The sequence below is a fragment of the Podarcis tiliguerta genome (assembly GCF_965153285.1).
Source record: "Podarcis tiliguerta genome assembly, chromosome: 8".
Taxonomy (NCBI): Eukaryota; Metazoa; Chordata; class Lepidosauria; order Squamata; family Lacertidae; genus Podarcis; species Podarcis tiliguerta.
This window is the reverse complement of record NC_139541.1, coordinates 47,734,661-47,753,962: the sequence shown is the minus strand read 5'-3', so window position 1 is coordinate 47,753,962 and position 19,302 is coordinate 47,734,661. Positions and strand designations below refer to the sequence as shown.

At 45.1% G+C, this 19,302-nt stretch overlaps 1 protein-coding gene across 2 annotated transcripts in view; it reads right to left on the bottom strand.

Moving 5' to 3' along the window:
• BCO1 (beta-carotene oxygenase 1) overlaps positions 1-19,302 on the bottom strand; it is a 40,759-nt gene that overhangs the window by 5,567 nt on the left and 15,890 nt on the right. For both annotated transcript variants that reach the window (XM_083452015.1, XM_083452016.1), the window contains exons 6-10: positions 18,987-19,213; positions 17,555-17,812; positions 12,518-12,623; positions 11,837-11,931; positions 9,305-9,416 (exon numbers count right to left, since the gene is read on the bottom strand). In XM_083452015.1, the coding sequence (XP_083308141.1) occupies positions 9,305-9,416; positions 11,837-11,931; positions 12,518-12,623; positions 17,555-17,812; positions 18,987-19,213 (798 nt within the window). The remainder of the gene's footprint in view (positions 1-9,304; positions 9,417-11,836; positions 11,932-12,517; positions 12,624-17,554; positions 17,813-18,986; positions 19,214-19,302) is intronic.

Genomic DNA, 19,302 nt, shown 5'->3' with positions numbered 1-19,302 from the left:
ACATTTGATGGAAAAATCTGAATGATCACTTTAATGGAGTATGTAATGTTAACACTTGAGAATGCAAATGCTTCTTTGATATGATTTTATATGCCCTGCATTGTTTTCTTCACTGATACTCTCTTGTTTGTTTTTCTTATATGTAGCATGCCTGTATGATTTCAGTAATATAAAATTACAATAAAAACATACTCCCCAAGTAAAGAAACTGGAGAGGCCATAGCTCAGTGGTAGAGCACCTTCTTTGGATGCAAAAGCCTGTATGTTCAGCTCCTGGTATCTCCAGTTAAAGAGTTTGGATTTGATATCCCGCTTTATCACTACCCGAAGGAGTCTCAAAGCGGCTAACATTCTCCTTTCCCTTCCTCCCCCACAACAAACACTCTATGAGGTGAGTGGGGCTGAGAGACTTCAGAGAAGTGTGACTAGCCCAAGGTCACCCAGCAGCTGCATGTGGAGGAGCGGAGACGCGAACTCGGTTCCCCAGATTACGAATCTACCACTCTTAACCACTACACCACACTGGCTCTCATAAAAAGAGAGCAGGTGACTGGGAAGACCCCTCTTTTCCTAAGACCCTGGAGATCTGCTGCCAGTCACAGTAGACAGCCCTGACGGAGATGGGAAAGGGGTGTAAGGCAGCTTCTTTTTCTGTTATAGCTGTGTTTGTTGTGTTGATATAAACTAAAAAGATTTTAAAAATTAAGTCCTATGTATCATTATTGTTGTCCCTTAGCCTAACATATCACAGAGCTGTTATTATGTTGATAAAATGGGAGAAAGCCAAATACATCACCCTGAGCTTCTTGAAAGATGTGCAGGGCACACGTGATAAATAAATGCAATGGGGACAGTTGACAAAGGAAAGTGACATGTGTCAAAAGCCGCAATGTGTGGATGTCAAGATTCCCAATTAAGTCAGCATTACCGCAAGTATATAATGGTTCCATGCAGCTTCTTGGAATGGTTTCTCAACATGTGTGCAAATGCTGAGCACTCACTTAAGCAGGAATGTAGCCCAGATTATAAAGACTTGTTTTCAGACTACATTAGCCAACATGCCATGGACAAAGTGAGTCATCGACAAGCCTGCAAAGTTTAAATCCAAAGAGTTGCATCCTGGGACATTATGGTGAAGGGTAGGAAAGAAACTGAATTAATAATAATAAAAAAACTTTATAATATTACTATAGAAATTAAACCCATGCAAAGTTAATGGCACTTATTATTATTATTATTAGTTACTGTAGTGGTTTTCAGACTCTCTAGCTTCAGGGGCACTTTGTCTGGCAAAGAACCCCTTGCACATTCCAGGGATTGTCCACCCTGATAAGCTTCCAAGGATCACCTGCAGTATTTTGCTTGAAAACTGAAGTTACTGTAATAGGTAGAGAAACTATTAGTTAAAATAGGTAGACAAATGTGATGGGATGAAGAGCTGCTTGTGTGTAAACTGCAAATCCCTCAGAGTTTGAACAGTTTCTCAAACCTCTGCCTGTGACGGAGCCCCTCCAGCATGGCTGCGTCAGTCGCTAGCAGAATCCGAAAGTGGTTGCTTTCGGAAACGTTTCCAACATAAAAGCTCCTTAACGGAAACACGTCTTCTGGACTCTCTGCGTGACAGTTTCCGGCGAGGAACGGGTGTCCCTATAGGAGGACCTGAAACATCCCCACTATTTTCGCTAGAAACGTCTCTGAGCCATTCCTCCGACTCTCCCTCCCTTGACATTCCTGTTCGCCCCCTACTGGTTCCCTCTTCAGGTGTTACGTCTCTCTCTACTTCAGAGAGCCTTGGCACCTCTTGTGCTGCCGATGGCAGTTCCCTGACATCCACCTCCCCTCCAGGGCCCCCTTCACCCCCTCCCGTCTCCTCCCCTTCGGGTTGGGAGGAGGCAAAACCCCGGAAAGAACCTTCCTCATCGTCTGAAGTTTTGAACACCTTTCTCCACTTGTTGCGATTCCTAGTCTCTCGGTACTCCTCGTCGTCTGAGTCCGTTCCTTCTTCCAACTCCGACTCTGCGAATCCTTCCAGTTCCTCTTCCTCGTCTGTGGTGCCGAAATACTCCCTCCTAAACCTTGCTGCCGGCTGTGGTTTCCTCGGGAATCTTTGGTGGAACGTTTCTGTTAAAACCTCGTCATTGACCTCCTCTGCTGTCACCCAAGTGTTTTCCGACTCCGGTTCCCCTTCCCACGCCACTAAATACTCCACCTGATTGCCCTTCCACCTGGAATCGAGGATTTCCGCTACATGGTTACTGCTCTCCCTCTCTTCCAAGACTGGTCCCCTGTTGTACTCCCCTTCACCTCCCCCCTTGTACGGTGACAGTAACGACCTGTGGAACACTGGGTGCAATTTCATGTGGTTGGGTAACTGGAGTTTGAAAGCCACTGGGTTGACCTGCTGAATGACCTCAAAGGGTCCCAATCTCTTGGGTCTTAATTTCTTACAACCCCCTTTGAACGGCAACCCTTGGGTGGACAACCACACCTGATCCCCCACCCTTACTGTTTCACCTTCCCTCCTGTTCTTGTCTGCCTGCTTCTTATATTGTGCCTTGGCCCTTTCTAAGTTGAGCTGAAGCAGACGATGGATCGCTTCCATCTCTTCTACAAAATGTTCGGCCGCTGGGACGCTCCATCTCTCGCCTCCCTCCCCCGGGAATGCCCTGGGGTGACACCCGTAATTGGCCAAAAAGGGGCTCATCCCTGTGGACACATGCTCCGCATTGTTGTAGGCAAATTCTGCCAGCGCCAGCTTTTCGACCCAATCATTCTCTCTGTCATTGACATAACACCTCAGATATTGTTGGAGGATGCTATTTGCTCTTTCCGCCTGCCCGCTGGTTTCAGGGTGCCGGGCCGTCGAGAAATTGACTTCCACGTGCAGCAAGCTCATGAGCTTCCTCCAGAACCTGGAAGTAAATTGTTTCCCGCGGTCTGAGATAACCCTCAAGGGGGCGCCATGCAGCCGGAAGATGTGTTCTACAAACAACTTCGCTGTTTCTTCCGCTGTGACTGCATGTGAACATGCTACAAAGTGGCACATCTTAGTCAACAGGTCCACTACTACCATGATGGCCGTTTTCCCTTTGGATTTGGGCAGATCCGTCATAAAATCTATTGATACCGCCTCCCAAGGCCGTTCCGGCGTGGGTAGTGGTTCTAATAACCCTGCCGGCGCCCTTCTTTCCCCCTTGGCCCTCTGGCATTGGTCACACCCTCTTACATACTCCTTTACATCTTCCCTCACCTTGGGCCACCAAAATTCCCTGGTGACCATCCACATGGTCTTGTGTTGTCCAAAATGTCCCGCCGTGGGACTATCATGCAACTGCTTGAGTACCCTCCCTCTCAATTCACCTTCTGGTATATACAGTGCCCCTTTGTAATACAATGCCCCATTTCTTTCTTCAAAACCCTCCGGGCTCTCACCCTCTCCCCTGAGACCTCTGAGCTTATTTTGGGCATATTCGTCATTTTCCGTTTCTTCTACCAGTTCTCGTCTCCCCACCAGCGCCGCCCCACACACCCAGCGGTCCTCGGGAATGACATGTCTTTCTTCGATTGCCCCCTCCCCCTCCAAGTACTCTGGTTTGTGTGAGAGAGCGTCCGCCCTGACGTTCTCTGGGCCTGGTACATAACAAATCTCGAAGTGGAATTTGGAAAATTCCTGTGCCCATCTCACTTGTCGTTGGTTGAGTACTCGAGCTGTCCTCCAATACTCCAAATTCTTGTGGTCGGTGCACACTTGCACCTTGTGTTGTGCCCCAATCAATAAATGTCTCCACCTCCGGAACGCTTCGTGAATGGCGAGTAGTTCCCTGTCATACACCGTGTAGTTCCGCTCGGACTTATTCAGCTTCCTCGAGAAAAAGGCACACGGTCTCCACTCCGACGTATTTCTTCCCGGCTGAAGAAGCACCGCCCCCACCGCTCTGTCTGACGCGTCTGTCTCCACTCTCATGGGCTTCTGTAGGTCCACATGCAGAAGTTGTTCTTCCGAAGCGAAAGCCCTTTTCAGTTCTTCAAAAGCTCTCTCCGCCTCCGCCGTCCAAACAAATTTCTTCTTGCTACTGAGGCAGTCGGTGATGGGCGCTGTCAAGTGTGCAAAATTCTTGATGAACTTCCGATAAAAGTTCCCAAACCCCAGGAACCTTTGCACATCCTTCTTGGTCTTCGGTGTCTGCCATTCCAGCACCGCCTGGACCTTGCCTGGATCCATGGCCAATCCTTTGTCTGACAAGCGGTACCCCAGGAATTCCACCTCCTTGGCATGAAACTGGCACTTCTCCAGTTTCACCCACAGCTGATTGGCTTGCAGCCGGCCCAACACTTCTCTCACGTCTCTCACATGCTGCTCTTCATCTTCCGAATACACCAACACGTCATCCAAAAAGGCCACACAATTCTTGTAGAGCAAAGGTCCCAAGACGTGGTTGATAAAACTTTGAAAACATGCGGAGCCGGCTTGGAGACCGAAGGGCATTACGAGGTATTCAAATGCTCCCAAAGGGGTGAACATGGTGGTCTTCCATTCATCCCCCTTCCTTATCCGTATCAGATTGTACGCCCCCACGCAGGTCCAGTTTTGTAAAAATCTTCCCCTTCCTTACCCTGGTCAGAATGTCATCAATTCGGGGCATAGGAAAAGCCAGGGGTTCCGACACGGCATTTAGGGATCTGAAGTCCACTACAAGCCTCGGCTTATCTGTGTTTTTTTTGTCCACAAAAAACACTGGGCTGCCCCCCACCGCTCGGGACTCTCTGATGAAACCCCTCTTCAGGTTTTTGTCAATGAACTCCCTCAGCTCCTGCATCTCCCTGTCTGACATGGCGTACAGCTTGCCCACTGGGAGTTGAGCCCCAGGGAGTAGGTTGATTTGACAGTCAAAGGGTCTATGCGGCGGCAGTTTGTCCGCTTCCCTTTCGCTAAATACGTTGCTCAGATCTGCATATTGCGGAGGCACCTCCCCTTGCTTCATTACCTCCATCCCAGCTAGGGTGAGCTTGGCTCCCCCTGGATCCTTTCCCTGCTTGCAGTGTTCTAGGCAATGCGCTGACCCAAAGGAGACCACCCTCTGGTGCCAGCCCACTAGAGGATCGTGTAGTGCCAGCCAGCTCATCCCCAAAATTATGGGAGCTCCTCCCAAGGTGGCCACATTAAACGCTATCCGCTCGGTGTGCCTTGCCACCCTCATTGTCATGGGGACTGTCTGTTGGTTCACTTCTCCTCCCAACAACTCTCTGCCGTCAATCGTGGTTACCTGCAGGGGTTTACTTAAGGGGAGGGTTTGTATCTGGTGCTCAGCTGCGAACTCCTTACTCATGAAATTACAGGAGCTGCCTGAATCCAGAAGGGCCTTGATCTGTAGAGGATGTCCGTTTGGCAGCTCTAGCAACACCTCTATCACTAGAGCAGGTCTGGGAGGTTCTGGTGCGGGCACTCTCACTGCTTTTGAGCCTGGCTGCTGTGCCCCGACGGCAGCCAGGCGTTGGCTTTTACTTGCTCCGTGCTTTCCTCCTCCTCTCCCCCAACAGCTCCTGCCATGCCTTGCCATTCCTTTCTCCGTGGACAGACTCTGGCAAAGTGTCCTGGCTGTTGGCAGAGATAACATTTCTTCCCGCCCTTTCCCTCCTTCTTCCGCCCTTCACCGATGTTTGAAACTGCGCGCGCATGCGCTGTTCCCACTTCCATCGGCTCTGCCGGCGGGAAAGGCTGCTCTGGAATGTCTGGAATGCGGAGCTCCCTCCAACGTTCTCCTTTCCCCTCCCGCTTCTCCAAAGCTCTCGCTTCCTGGCGCGCTCCTATGGCCAGCGCGGCTTTAGTCAGCTGGTCCATAGACTCCGCTCTGGGGGTCCGGGAAAGTTCATCTTTCAAGGACGAAGACAGACCTTCTTCGAAAAGCATCTGAATGGGGTCAGCAGACAAGTCCCACCCCAATCTATGAATCAGCATAGTGAACTCAGTCCAGTACTCACGGACAGTCCTGTTTCCCTGTCTGCAAGCCATTAACTGCCTTCGCACCTCTCCCTGCTCAATGTCGCTGGAAAACATCAGGTCCATGGCACGAAAAAACTTCCTTGTGTCCTTTAGGATCTCATTATTTGCTGCCATCAAGGGTCTAACCCAGTCCTTCGCCCCTGATTCGAGATGGCTAATTACAAAAGCCACTCGCGATTCCTCATCAGGGAAGTCATCAAATTGCAGATTGAGAGCGTATTGCATCTCTGTCCTAAAGGCATGATAATTTCTGGGGTCCCCCCCAAATTTCTGCACCAATCCTGGCATCTTTCTGTTGAGTGGGGTGGCTTTCTCCTTCCCCCTTTCTGCATCCTGAGCCCTCCTCTCTTCCAGCCTCGCCGTCTGCAAGGCAAGCTGGATTTCCAACGCCCTGTACCTTTCCTCCAGGCTTGGACCTCCTCCAGCTGCCCCTCCAGTTCCGGCTGGTTCGCTCATGATGCCTCTCCCTGGCACAAGCTAGCTGTCGGTGACTTTCGGATTGCTGTGATGGGATGAAGAGCTGCTTGTGTGTAAACTGCAAATCCCTCAGAGTTTGAACAGTTTCTCAAACCTCTGCCTGTGACGGAGCCCCTCCAGCATGGCTGCGTCAGTCGCTAGCAGAATCCGAAAGTGGTTGCTTTCGGAAACGTTTCCAACATAAAAGCTCCTTAACGGAAACACGTCTTCTGGACTCTCTGCGTGACAGTTTCCGGCGAGGAACGGGTGTCCCTATAGGAGGACCTGAAACATCCCCACTATTTTCGCTAGAAACGTCTCTGAGCCATTCCTCCGACTCTCCCTCCCTTGACATTCCTGTTCGCCCCCTACTGGTTCCCTCTTCAGGTGTTACGTCTCTCTCTACTTCAGAGAGCCTTGGCACCTCTTGTGCTGCCGATGGCAGTTCCCTGACAACAAACTATTAGTTAATAGTTTCTCTACCTATTTCTTTTCTTTATATGATTTTTCCTTATAATGACTTTTCCTTATAACCTGTGACTTTTCCTTATAATCTTGAGCAGGAACTTTTGTTTATTAAACTGGATGTTCTCACATCTCCATCAATACATCAAAAAGCTCCTATGTTGAGGTTTTGTTGGTTTTCAAACATTTACATGTAATCAGTTAAATGAATATATAATTAAAAGGCAGATACAGTGGTGCCTCGCAAGACGAAAAGAATCCGTTCCGCAGGTCTTTTCGTCTTGCGGTTTTTTCGTCTTGCGAAGCAAGCCCATTGATGGAGTAGCGCTATTAGCGCTATTGACATTTTAAGGGCTAAAAACGGCTTTTTAACACTTGGGAGATTAGCGGTTTTGCTGCTAAAATGCTTTTAGCAGCTTAGCGATTCAAAATAAGGGGTTTTGGAGCAGAAAAAAAAATTCAAATTTTTTCGTCATTTTTCGTCTTGCGAAGCAAGCCCATAGGGAAATTCGTCTTGCGAAGCGCCTCTGCAAACGGAAAACCCTTTCGTCTTGCGGGTTTTCCGTCTTGCGAGGCATTCGTCTTGCGGGGCACCACTGTATTGTCAATTAAAATATATTCAATTAGTTAACAGCCTTAGTTACTTATAACATATATTTATGTCTTGCTCCTATCTGCAGTTCTTCCAAAACAGAACTGGCAGAGTGTGATGAAACAACCGCTGTTGTGTTTGCTGACTCTGCTGTTTAGCTTAGACAAAACAGCCTTAATCTCCAGGACTATTACACAGTTTAAGATGAGGCCCTTTGATGATAAGCCATTCCAGCAGGCTGCGTGAAAGATCCATTGTACACGCCTCTGTGCCTGTCAAGGCGAAATGTAGCTTTGCTTTGTTCTGAGTTGTACATTGTCAGTGGATAAGTGAGTTGCATTGTTGAGAAATTTCTATTGGTGATACAAACAAGGTTTAGGGGCTGTTAAGGAAGGATGACATGTGCCAATCTAGTCATCCAGTTCTCCATTTGGAGTAGGTATCTTAGTACTCCAGTACCTTAGTAACTGCTCATAAATTCAACACTTCCAATTTGAAAGAATATCAGGTAAATCCATCTGCCTGAGATTCTGGACACTCACTAACTTGCAAGACTGGAAGATAGATTTCCTCTCCTGCACCTAAGAGTTGGTGGCTACTCATCATGTTGGTTATATACTGCTTCCAGGATCAGAGGCAACATGTCTCTGAATACCAGGTCCTATCTGCACTAAACCTTAATACAGTTTGTACTTTTGGCATGATGACCAACATATTTTAACAAATAAATCTGCCTGGCTCTTGAGTTGGGGTTGTGTTTAGTGGTTTCTTGTTTGGCAGGGGGTTGTTGCTGTTATTGATTATTATTTTTTTAGTATCTTTATTTTTAGATCTTAGGATTTATGTGGAAATTATTTCAGTTTGGTTGTGTACTTTTTGATGTGTTTTATTTATTGTTTATGACTACCTTTGTTATAGGGACACGGGTGGTGCTGTGGGTTAAACCACAGAGCCTAGGACTTGCCGATCAAAAGGTCGGCGGTTCAAATCCCCGCGACGGGGTGAGCTCCCATTGCTCGGTCCCTGCTCCTGCCAACCTAGCAGTTCGAAAGCACATCAAAGTGCAGGTAGATAAATAGGTACCGCTCTGGCGGGAAGGTAAACGGCGTTTCCGTGCACTGCTCTGATTCGCCAGAAGCGGCTTAGTCATGCTGACCACATGACCCGGAAGCTGTACGCTGGCTCCCTTGGCCAATAAAGCGAAATGAACGCCGCAACCCCAGAGTTGGTCATGACTGGACCTAATGGTCAGGGTTCCCTTTACCTTTACTTTACCTTTGTTATATTTGTAATATTTTTTTAAATGTTGTAAGCTGCCTTGAGCATGGTCTTAACTATAAAAAGGCAGCATACCGATAAAATGATGTATGTATACATTTGTGATTCCAGCAGAATTTGAGCAGTTTCTTCTCCGACAACAAAACCAGAGAGATAGAAAGGGAGAGAGAAAGCTGGCTGTCTAGTCACTGGTTTTGCAGGTTTCCGTAATGCTCCCAAAGCCTCCCAAACTTGTTTGACCAGAGACAGCAGCAGGATAATAAATGAGCGTCTACATCACAGTAAGGTAAACAAGGCCTGTATTATACTACCTTCAAATCCCTTTAAAAAAACTGTTTGCCTCTATTCTTGGTGAAAGCAGCTTCTTAAAGCCTGCTCTATTTGTGAAAGAGAAAGACTTTAAATAAAAATATTGTTTTTTTGCGACTAATGAAATCCCATTCCCTTTAAAATGGGTCTTAACTTTCGCAAATCTTCACACTTTCCCTCATTAGAACCATCATGTCATTTACCATCATCTTCCTCTTTGGCATTAGGACTAGGAACAAAGATTGGTTCAGCTGGCCAGCAATGTTCTTCCTCCCAGTGAAGTGCCGTCTTCGTCAGAGTGTCAACTTTAACTACCTAGGTGAACAAAGAAGAGGGGAAATGCATTCTTATGATAGAATTCTTCAGATATTTTCCTGATTTAGATTTGCATGCCTCCCCAAAATAAAATTAATCCCCATGCCAACTGCCTGACTCAGAGGGAGGGATGCTGCAGCAAATCCCCACCCCCTTCAACGTGTCCGGGGACAACTGAGGGAGATGCAAGACAGCAACGACTTATCAGTTGGCCTGGCTGGAAGCTACTACCATTTTGTTTCTCCCCTCCCAGGTCATGTATTTTGCTCTTTCTTTTCCCCATTGTTATTTTATATTGTGTCTATTAGATTATAAATCATGATTTTAAACTGTGACCTATCCTGAGCAGAAATGGGGTAAATACAGTGGTGCCTCGCAAGACGAAAAGAATCCGTTCCGTGAGTCTCTTCGTCTAGCAGTTTGTTCGTCTTGCGAAGCAACCCCATTAGCGGATTAGCGCTATTAGCGGTTTAGCGGCTATTAGCGGCTATTAAAGGCTTAAGGGATTAGCGGATTAGCTGCTAAAAGGCTATTAGCAGCTTAGTGCCTTAGAAAAAGGGGGTGGGGAGCGGAAAAAAATCGCAGCAACTCGCAAGACATTTTCGTCTTGCGAAGCAAGCCCATAGGAAATTCGTTTTGCGAAGCACCTCCAAAACGGAAAACCCTTTTGTCTAGCGGGTTTTCCGTCTTGCAAGGCATTCGTCTTGCGGGGCACCACTGTACAGGTAGTAAATAAAATATATAGTTTCTTTAAATATATTTATTATTGTTTTAATATTTCATTGTGAGTCACCTTGGAAAGATTTCTGTCCTGAAAGGTGAGATTAAAATTACGATTGTAAGAAATAATCAAACAACATACTCATTTAACTTTTCTGTCCAACATCCCCATCATTATTATTTTATGTGTAGAAATATTGAGATTGATTCAGATTCACATTCAAAAGTGAACCTACCTAATTTGCACTTCCTGAAGCAATGCACAAACTGAAACATAAGCATCCTTCAAAGTTTGCACTTTTCTGAATTTTGCAGTGCAGTTCTCAAGCCAAGTAATGTGTACAAAAATGCACATACTGGGGTAAAGTGTGCATGAAATTGCATATATTACATACAAAAACGCATTATATTTGGGGAAACTGCTTCCCCAAAATGTGTGTATTATTTTAATTAAGGCAAAATTGCATATAACATGTCAATTAGACGAAATTTGAACTAAAATGCTAATGAATTTTCATGAGGACTTTAAAAATACACACACTCACAATTGAAAATTGAATTGGAAATGTGGGGAACTGAACTTAAAACTGGAAAAATGGGAAACTGAGAGAAATGGAAATTGACAGATTTGCCCATCCCTAGATATTATATGTAGACAGAGTACGGCTCTCTATATCTGGATTTTCCCGGACATCACTGGGATTTCAAACGCAAAATTGATGTTTGGGAGGAATTTCCAAAAGGCAGCACTTTGTCCTGGATCTTAGGCAAGTCAATTGAAAAATTGCATTTTTCAAAATAATAATAATAATAATGCTCAACAACTTTGGGGCTTGTCTAAAAAAGCTCAGCAATTTTGGGGGTGTTCTGGTTTGTACTTTTTGAAATATGGCAATGCTAAGATGCAGTCTAGAATACAGGATATGGTCCTGACATATGGATATTACTTCTGGCTTGATCAATAATTATGGAATGAAAGTCACATTTCATGCAACTTTCCAAAGTTGCCAAAATAACTTGGAAAACCTTTGAACTCTGGGTCAGATTTGCTGCTGAAAAAGGAAGTTTCTCCTTAGCTCTGTTTTCACCCTATTGTCCTCCTTGACCTTAACTCAGGAAGAAGCAACAGCCTTAATTAAGGGTTAACAAAACATGCATGTCAAGCAAATTTAATTCAGGGCCCTTTGGTTGTTGCTAAAGCTGTGATCTATGCATATAATTGTGTTAGGTGGCATCACCAATTATAAGAGAAAGAAAATAGGCCACGGACAATAGAAACGGACGTGATTCAGTGAAGCATCTAAAACAAGGGTGGGGGACCTGTGGCCTTCCAGATGTTGTTGGACTATAGCTCTCATCATCCCTGACCAATGGCCATGCTTTCTGGGGCGGATGGGAGCTGGACTCCAAAATCGTAAGGGCCATAGGTTCCCCTCCTTGAATCTAAAGCACTTCTGTGGAGAACCTCAAAGGAAGAAGATGCCACCTCCTCCTTAGGCAGCTTATTTCAAACACAGCCCTGCTAGTACTTAGCTCCCTGGCCTGCAAATGGCAATCAGAGTATCTTGCGAAGTTGTAGGTCAGAGGAAAGGTAGCCTTGGCTTTAAACAGATTTTGTTTAAATAATAAAGTCAGTTTAATGCTTATTGGCATTGCACAATGACATGTTATAAGAGGAAGTGTGCTTTTAGACAGCATACCTGTGTGGGAACTGGACTCCATTTAACCTCTGTGGCATAGATATATCTGTATTTTTTGCCATTGTAGTCATAATTGATGCGAGGCAGCTCTATTCCTGCAAGGGAAGTAGAACAATTTGTACTCATAAACAACAAGAGGAAAACAGAATCACTGCTGATATTGTTGTTGTTTAGTAGTTTAGTCGTGTCTGACTCTTCGTGACCCCATGGACCAGAGCATGCCAGGTACTTCTGTCTTCCGCAGTTTGGTCAAACTCATGCTGGTAGCTTCGCAAACAGTGCTGATATAGGGGTAAATATATTTAAAGAGACTATAGTACTGAATATAGTAAGACTGTCTTCCTGTGTAATGCCTCTGGGAGCTGGTCATGTCTGCAACTGTGATCATATCTGGAGTCAAGTTCCTAGAGCATGGGTATCAACATGGCACCCTCAAAATGTTGTTGGATCCAACAGCCATTTTCCATGGCATTTGGCCATGCTGGCTGGAACTAATGGAAGGGCACCATGTTAGCTAGCCCTGTCCTATAAAGTCGCTAATCATTTCAATGGGCATTTCACAAGGTAGGTGGTGGAATATTTTCAAGCACAGTCATATTTTATACATCCCTGAATAGAAATTATGAGACTTAGAAGATGTAATGTGTCTCCCTCCCCACTGCCTGAACAATGGCCTCTCACCTTCATATAGTAATTCAGGCTGACAGTAGATGCTGCCATCTTTTTCCTTCACTGCAGTTGCAGTGGTGGATGGGAGCTGGACCAAATTCGAGCCTACGTCTGCCTCCTGAAAGAAAGACATAGTGCAAAGGGTGCATTTCCAGTGCCAAATGAATACATAGGAACCAAGGAAGCTGGTAAAATTTGCACTAGGATGTATTTCATAGTATAAAACAGCTCACAAAATTATGAATTGGGATGAGAAGCAACTTGGCTGCAACGAGGCCAATTTCAAACACAGAGATGGGTTATTTTTTAGTAAACCCAATGAGGACTGAGCATGCACGGTAACCATGGAATGCTGAGTGTCACCTGAAAAAGAGAATATAAACTGACCTGAACCCTACACTCATCATCTGAACCCCTTCTTCATGTGCCCCCTCCCCAAGAGAGTGGCAACACAAGAAAGGGCCTTTTCTGCAGTGGCTCCCCATTTGTGGAATGCTCTCCCCAGGGAGGCTTGTCTGGCACCATTATTATATATCTTTAGGTGCCAGGCAAAACCTTTCCTCTATAACCAGACCTTTGGCCTTTAACTATTTAAGTGGGTGGGATGTTTTTAATGTACTTCTCTTTCCTTTTTGGTTTTAATGTACCTATGTGGGGTTTATTGTCCGGTTGGTTGTAAGTTGCTTTGGGTTATCTCCTAGGCAAGATAAGTGACTAACTAATAATAATAATAATAATTGTAATGATGATGAAATTGGGTCTGGGATGGAGATGGAATGGCTTGCTGGAGGGTGGGCCCTGGCTGGCTAGACAGCACGCTGAACAGGAGCATACTTATTGAGAGATGATAATACATCAAGACAGTGTGCTGCAGGATCCTCTTGCCATAGTATAAAAGATTTGAAGGCATTGAGACTTGCTATGCAGATTTTTAATACTAAAAACAGTTCACTTTTGCCAATACACCCCCCCCCCGCCTTTCATTCTTTACAGATCAGGAAGGAAGAAAAATATCGAGGGAAACAACTGATGCAATCTCAGTTATTAGTACAGAGCTGTGTTTTCATAGCATTAGTATAGCCCTGTTTCAAAGGCGTAGCAAGGAACACTGTCTCAGCCATTCCACAGTGCGGCAGGCCTAAACTTGTCAGACAGGTTGATGGGCAGAATGAGCTATCCCTACAAAACAACAATGTAAAGACAAGGCAGTTTCAGGACTGCTTCAGATGTGATGGGATTCTTGACACAGGTACCACTTCCCTGTTGGAAATCATGTTTATGCCACATGAGAGCTGGCAGTTAAGACTGTGAACTGGGAAGTCCCCAGGGCAAACCTCACTGCAGCTGTGAACTCACTCAGTGACCTCAAATGGTGCCATTGGGGAGAAATCCAGGGCTCCACTCAGTAGAAAGAGCACGAGGGTCTCAAAACCCAGCTTGGGTGGCTTCGTACATTTTAAAGAAAGCAGAATAGAAACATAGAAAGCTGTCTTATATGATGTCAGGCCCATCTAGACATCTAAACTGGCAGCGCCTCAGAAAGGGGACATTCCTAACACTGCCTGAAGATTCTTGGAATTGACCTGAACCTTTCTGTGTGCAAGGCAGATGCTGTATCAACATCTAAAGTGGGGTAGTAATAAGGCCATTAAACCCTGAGTCTAAAATTACCAAACTGCACCATCATCTCTTATATCCCTCCACCTACAATTTGATAATAATGCTGGTTGACCTTACAGGGGTGTTTTGAAAGCTATGTTACATAGTATTTCGGAGCTCTGCAATTGGGTCTTGGGAGCCCCACAAAACTCACAGGGGCCTGGGTGTGGCCTGAGGACTACAGTTTTGCCACTCCTGGTCTAAATCTTTGTTCTCCGACTTCGGCCCTAATCTGACTCCTCCTCTTGCTTAAAAGAGGAAGTGCTGTAGCTCAGGAGTAAGGTGTCAGCTTTGTATGCAGAAGGTCCCAGGTTCAATCCTTGACATCTCCTGGTAGGCTGAGAATGTCTCCCATCTGAAATCCTGGAGAGATGCTGTCAGCCAATGTAGACAGAACTGAGCTAGATGGTTCAATGGCCTGATTTATCCTGAATAGGACAGCTTCCTATGTTCTGATGAAATTGGTACTAGCTGCATAGAGGAAAATGTACACGTTTGTGTACAGTTTCAGTGGGAGGGGATTTAATACAGGAAACCAGCTCAGAGGCAAAGGGTTAGACTTCTCTACTCCCACCTCAATCCAATTAACCCCTGCCTCCAGACACTTTTTAAGAAACAAAGAAACAGAAAATTGCAGGGCATTCCGGTCTTGCAACCGCCACGCAACATGCAGTTTGATCCTGGCGATAATAAATGCTGATAAATTTTGGTGAAGTGTTTTGCACTCCCTCAAGTACTATAATAATCACTATGTAGTATTACACCATTGGTATTTACTTTGCTATTCAGATGCACAGGCACATGTAATAGATGTTGCAGCTGCCCTTGGTTGCCACAGCCCACTGAGGGTCCCCAGCACATATACATGCAGCTAAACAGACACATGTGCATTTGTTATGCACAAGCCACTCCCATGCCGGTGCCCCACTCCCCACTCTTCAGAAACATGAAGAAATACATTTCAAGTTACCTTAGAATTAACCAAAATGTGATCTTATTCCCTCTCCTCATTCTTATACAAATGGGATCTAATAAACAATTTCGAAATAATGGACAGTTTTTACACAAACAAACCTCACATGGCATTCACTTAAACTCATGTTTTTAAAAATAAATCTGTTTTCTGGTGTATTTAGTTGCGGTGTGCAATGCAGCCGGGTGACCTCTCAGAAAATGTAATTCTCAAGCAAAGTAGAGAAGGGTCACATCCATACTATAACATTGAAAGCACATGGCTTCCCCCAAAGAAACCTGAGAACTGTAGTCTACCCCTCATGTAGCTACAATTTCCAGCATTTTTAACAAACTACAGTTGCCAGGATTGGGGGGAGGAAATGTGGCACAATGAACCAGCCCTGTTAAACAGGGCAAGGCAGCTGCCTCAGGTGGTGGATGCTGAGTGGCAACAGACACCATCTATCCTTCCAGAGGCCCCTTCTTCCAGCCATCTGCCTCCATTGGGAGATGGAGCAATGTGGGTCACATTTTGCACCTTCTCAACTAGGCTGCTGCCCTTAAGCACTGTGGCGGATATTGTCCCATTGCTAATGTTGGAGTAAGGTTGAACTACCATTCCGGTCAGCTTCTGAACATGCAATGATGTTCAGTGATGACTGTTGCCCATTGGGACAGGTAGATCAACAGAGAAGGAAGCCAGCAGTAGGTGGAGCCAGAGCCAATGAAAGGCAGAGCCAACTAAGTCTAGTTTTGTCCCCATCCCTCCTCCCTGCTGAATTCTACAAGGGGCACCTCAGAGTAAGCTGCTAGGAAGTGGACTGTGCACAAGTAAGAAGGCAGGCATATAGGGGTTGGCTGAGGGTAGTCTGAAATTAGAAGGTCAATGTCCCATTAACCCCAATGGATCCGGTTCCGGTGATGGTGGGGCGCTCTCTTCCCTTCTTGATCCACCCCTCCCTGCACCTGCAGTTCACTTTTAAAAAAATGGTTCATGCAGCTATGAATGTCATGGATAGTATGTTCCTAGTTTGGTGCTTATGGTGTTGAGACCTGGCAAGTGGGACCTGGGGCAGGAGGGAGTGGGAAAGAGTGGAGTTAGGATTTTGTGGGAGAGAAAGCCAGGCAAGAGAGACTGCATGGGGAAAAGATATTCTCCCAAGTTGGGCTGATGGGTGTGTGGATATATGTGTGGTTTCCGCATAGATCAGCCAAAACATGGCTGCCAGAATTATACAAACACATTGCGCAGTACAAGTAAATAATGCAATGAATTAATTTCATTATTTGGCTTACCTGGGCTGTGCCCAGGTCATTCAGAAGGCAACGTGCTTCTGACAATGTTTTCTTTTGGCTGACCCAGAAAACAAGCCAGGTCAGCTGGAGATTGTGGAAGGAAATGCATACCATCTCAATGATTCACCCACAGAGCCCAGATCTCAAGGCCGGCCCAATACATTTTGTTGCCTGAGGCAAAGGACAGCATGGTTCACACATGCACCCATTCCACATATAGCAGCGAATCCTATTTCAGTACTAGCAACCGGGCACTGCTCGGCCCTGGAGGGAGATAACTGGGGTGGAGGGCAAGCTTTATGACACACAGCTCTCTTCTCCAACAGAAGGGTATGGTCAGGGAGGAATAACTGAGGACCACCAACTGCCTCCCAGCATATGCTGCCTGAAATAGTCACCTCACTCTGACTAATTGTTGGCCTGGCCCTACCAGGTCTTAACTACCAATGATTTGGGGAGGAAGCGTAATGTAAGCATTATCAGCTATATCAGGAATGCTGCTCCTTTAAGAGAAATAGCTATGGAGCAGAGCCCAGCTCCTAGATAGCTGATTCAGAGGTGTGGCCTGGCTGGAGAAGTTTGTCACTACTCTCTGCAGTGCCCCAGGCCTCATCAGAATTTTTTTTTGTGTGTGTGCTACCATTAATTCAGCTTATAGCGAGTTTCCATGTAAGCAGCAGAAGACATTGCAGGGAGCACCAGAAACTTTTATATAAGACTGTTCCTCTGGAAACATGACATTCTAGAAGAGTACTGTTAGCTGAGGTTGCATCTAGATAACCTGTTTATTGAGCATTCCTCCTGATTTCTTTGCAGAGAGGTTAGATGATGTGTCAAGCAAAGATGCATTTTCCCGTCACTTTGCTTATTGTAAAATGTGAATTTGTTGTGCAAGAACGCCAAAACAACTTTGATTTTGCAATCCGAATTTTACTGTATGCGATTGAATCCCATCCCAAAATAGTAATAGTCTGGAAATGTCCCTACTCAAACGATCCAACATGTAAGTTTGCATTTTGCAACATGTAAGTTTGCATTGCATTGCCTTGACAAAACTTGCCCCCTCTGTTCTTATGCATGTAGATGATGTGTACACCATTGCTATGTGAATCAGAACCAAAAGATACAGTTCAGAATTACCTTGTCATATTGCAGAGGAATCACAAATCGCTTGCAAGTTGGTATAGAATTGAGTTTGGTGGTGTTTTCAAAGTTACCGTCCAGGTTTTTTAAATAAAACATCTGGTACAAGCTATTGTCTTTATAGGAGATGATGTCGAAAACCACATGGTCCTCCTCCTCGTAAGCATTCACGTGGTGAAAGAGGACCATGGCATCCGTGTAAAACTTGGCAGACACAGGTTTCTTGGTCCTTTTGTCAATAAGGTGGATCCAGGTCTACAAAATGGCAACACAACTTCTGGTTAAGAATGTTGCTGTCATAAAGATGGAAATTACATTACTCAATCAAACTGAATAATTCTGCATTTTCATTTTAGATACTTTGCTTTAAAAACTGTATATGGATTGTATTTTATTTTATGTTGTCTGCTGTTCTAACCCAACCTGGTTCTGCTGTTTGAAAGGCAGCATATAAATCTCAATAGTTATTTATTTATTTATTACATTTGTATTCCATCTTTCCTCCAAGAAGCTGAAGATGCGTATATTGTTCTCCCCTCCCTGCTCTGTCCTCAGGTTGTAGGGTAGGCTAGGCTGACAGACTGTGACAGGCCCAAGGTCATCCAATCAGCTCAATGGCTAAGTCAGAGTTTTAACCCATGAAGAATAATGCCAGATTAACGGGAGGAGTGGAATACAAGCTGACATTTTAATGCCAATGACATCAAGTCTTGACTGGGGCTGATTGGAACTACAGTTAGGGATGGATGCAAATATATGCATTTTTTTAAAAAAACATTACTGGGTTGGAGAACCGCATTGCAAAATTCATAGATATGTGCATTTTGAAGGTTAATGGTGTTTCAGTTCATATATTGGTTTGCAGAGTGCAAATTAGCTGGCTTCCCATTAAAATGCAAACAGAATCAAATCTCCATCCTAAGTTGTGGTCTAAAACATCTGAAGAACATCAGGTGAGGAAAGGCTGTTTTAGTCAGTGTTGGGCTTTTTATGTTGTTACCGGCTCTGGATATATAATTTTTAAAATAAAATAATGGAATCCAATGCAAGGAAATAAACTTCCAAATGTTAGTTAAACAACATGCAGATGTGACCACCTTAAACTGCAGAGGTGACAGCCAAGACTGCGCGAATGTACTTCCAGGGGTTTATTGATTTCCGAGTCATCCCATCAAGAAATCTCACATAAGCAAACAGCCTGCAAATTGCTGCTTAGCCATGTTCTCAGGAAAATATGGGCTTTGGCACCTGCAATTTAATGTGAGGTGCGGCATTCCAAAAGAAATGTCCATGCTAATAACAAATGATATGTTGGATGGAGTAAGGGAGCTGTATAAAACTAATAGGCAGTTACAGAAAATTCACTACTGCTGTATTCAGCAAGAAAGGAGGGGGTTGGGGAACGGTATATATATATATATATATATACCTTGTCATCCTTATGGAACACGAGGCAAGAGGCCCAGTTCACCCCTCTGATGTAGGCTGTTGCCATCTTGAGTATATCCAGTTTGAAGGGCTGTTCTATAAAGAGGATGTAATTTTCCGAAAGGCCAAAGCTGTGGTAATAGCTTGGGTGGAGCAGGGAGCGAGAGGGGATGGAACACATGACTTCCAGGTGTTTCAGGCAAGACTTCTTTTTCCTCTTTTCGCTTGCTAAATAAATAAATAAAGGAACACAGACACGGAGGGTTGTCAACATTTTGGGGCCTGTGAGCTCTTCTGCAAACCAGAGAACTGCCACA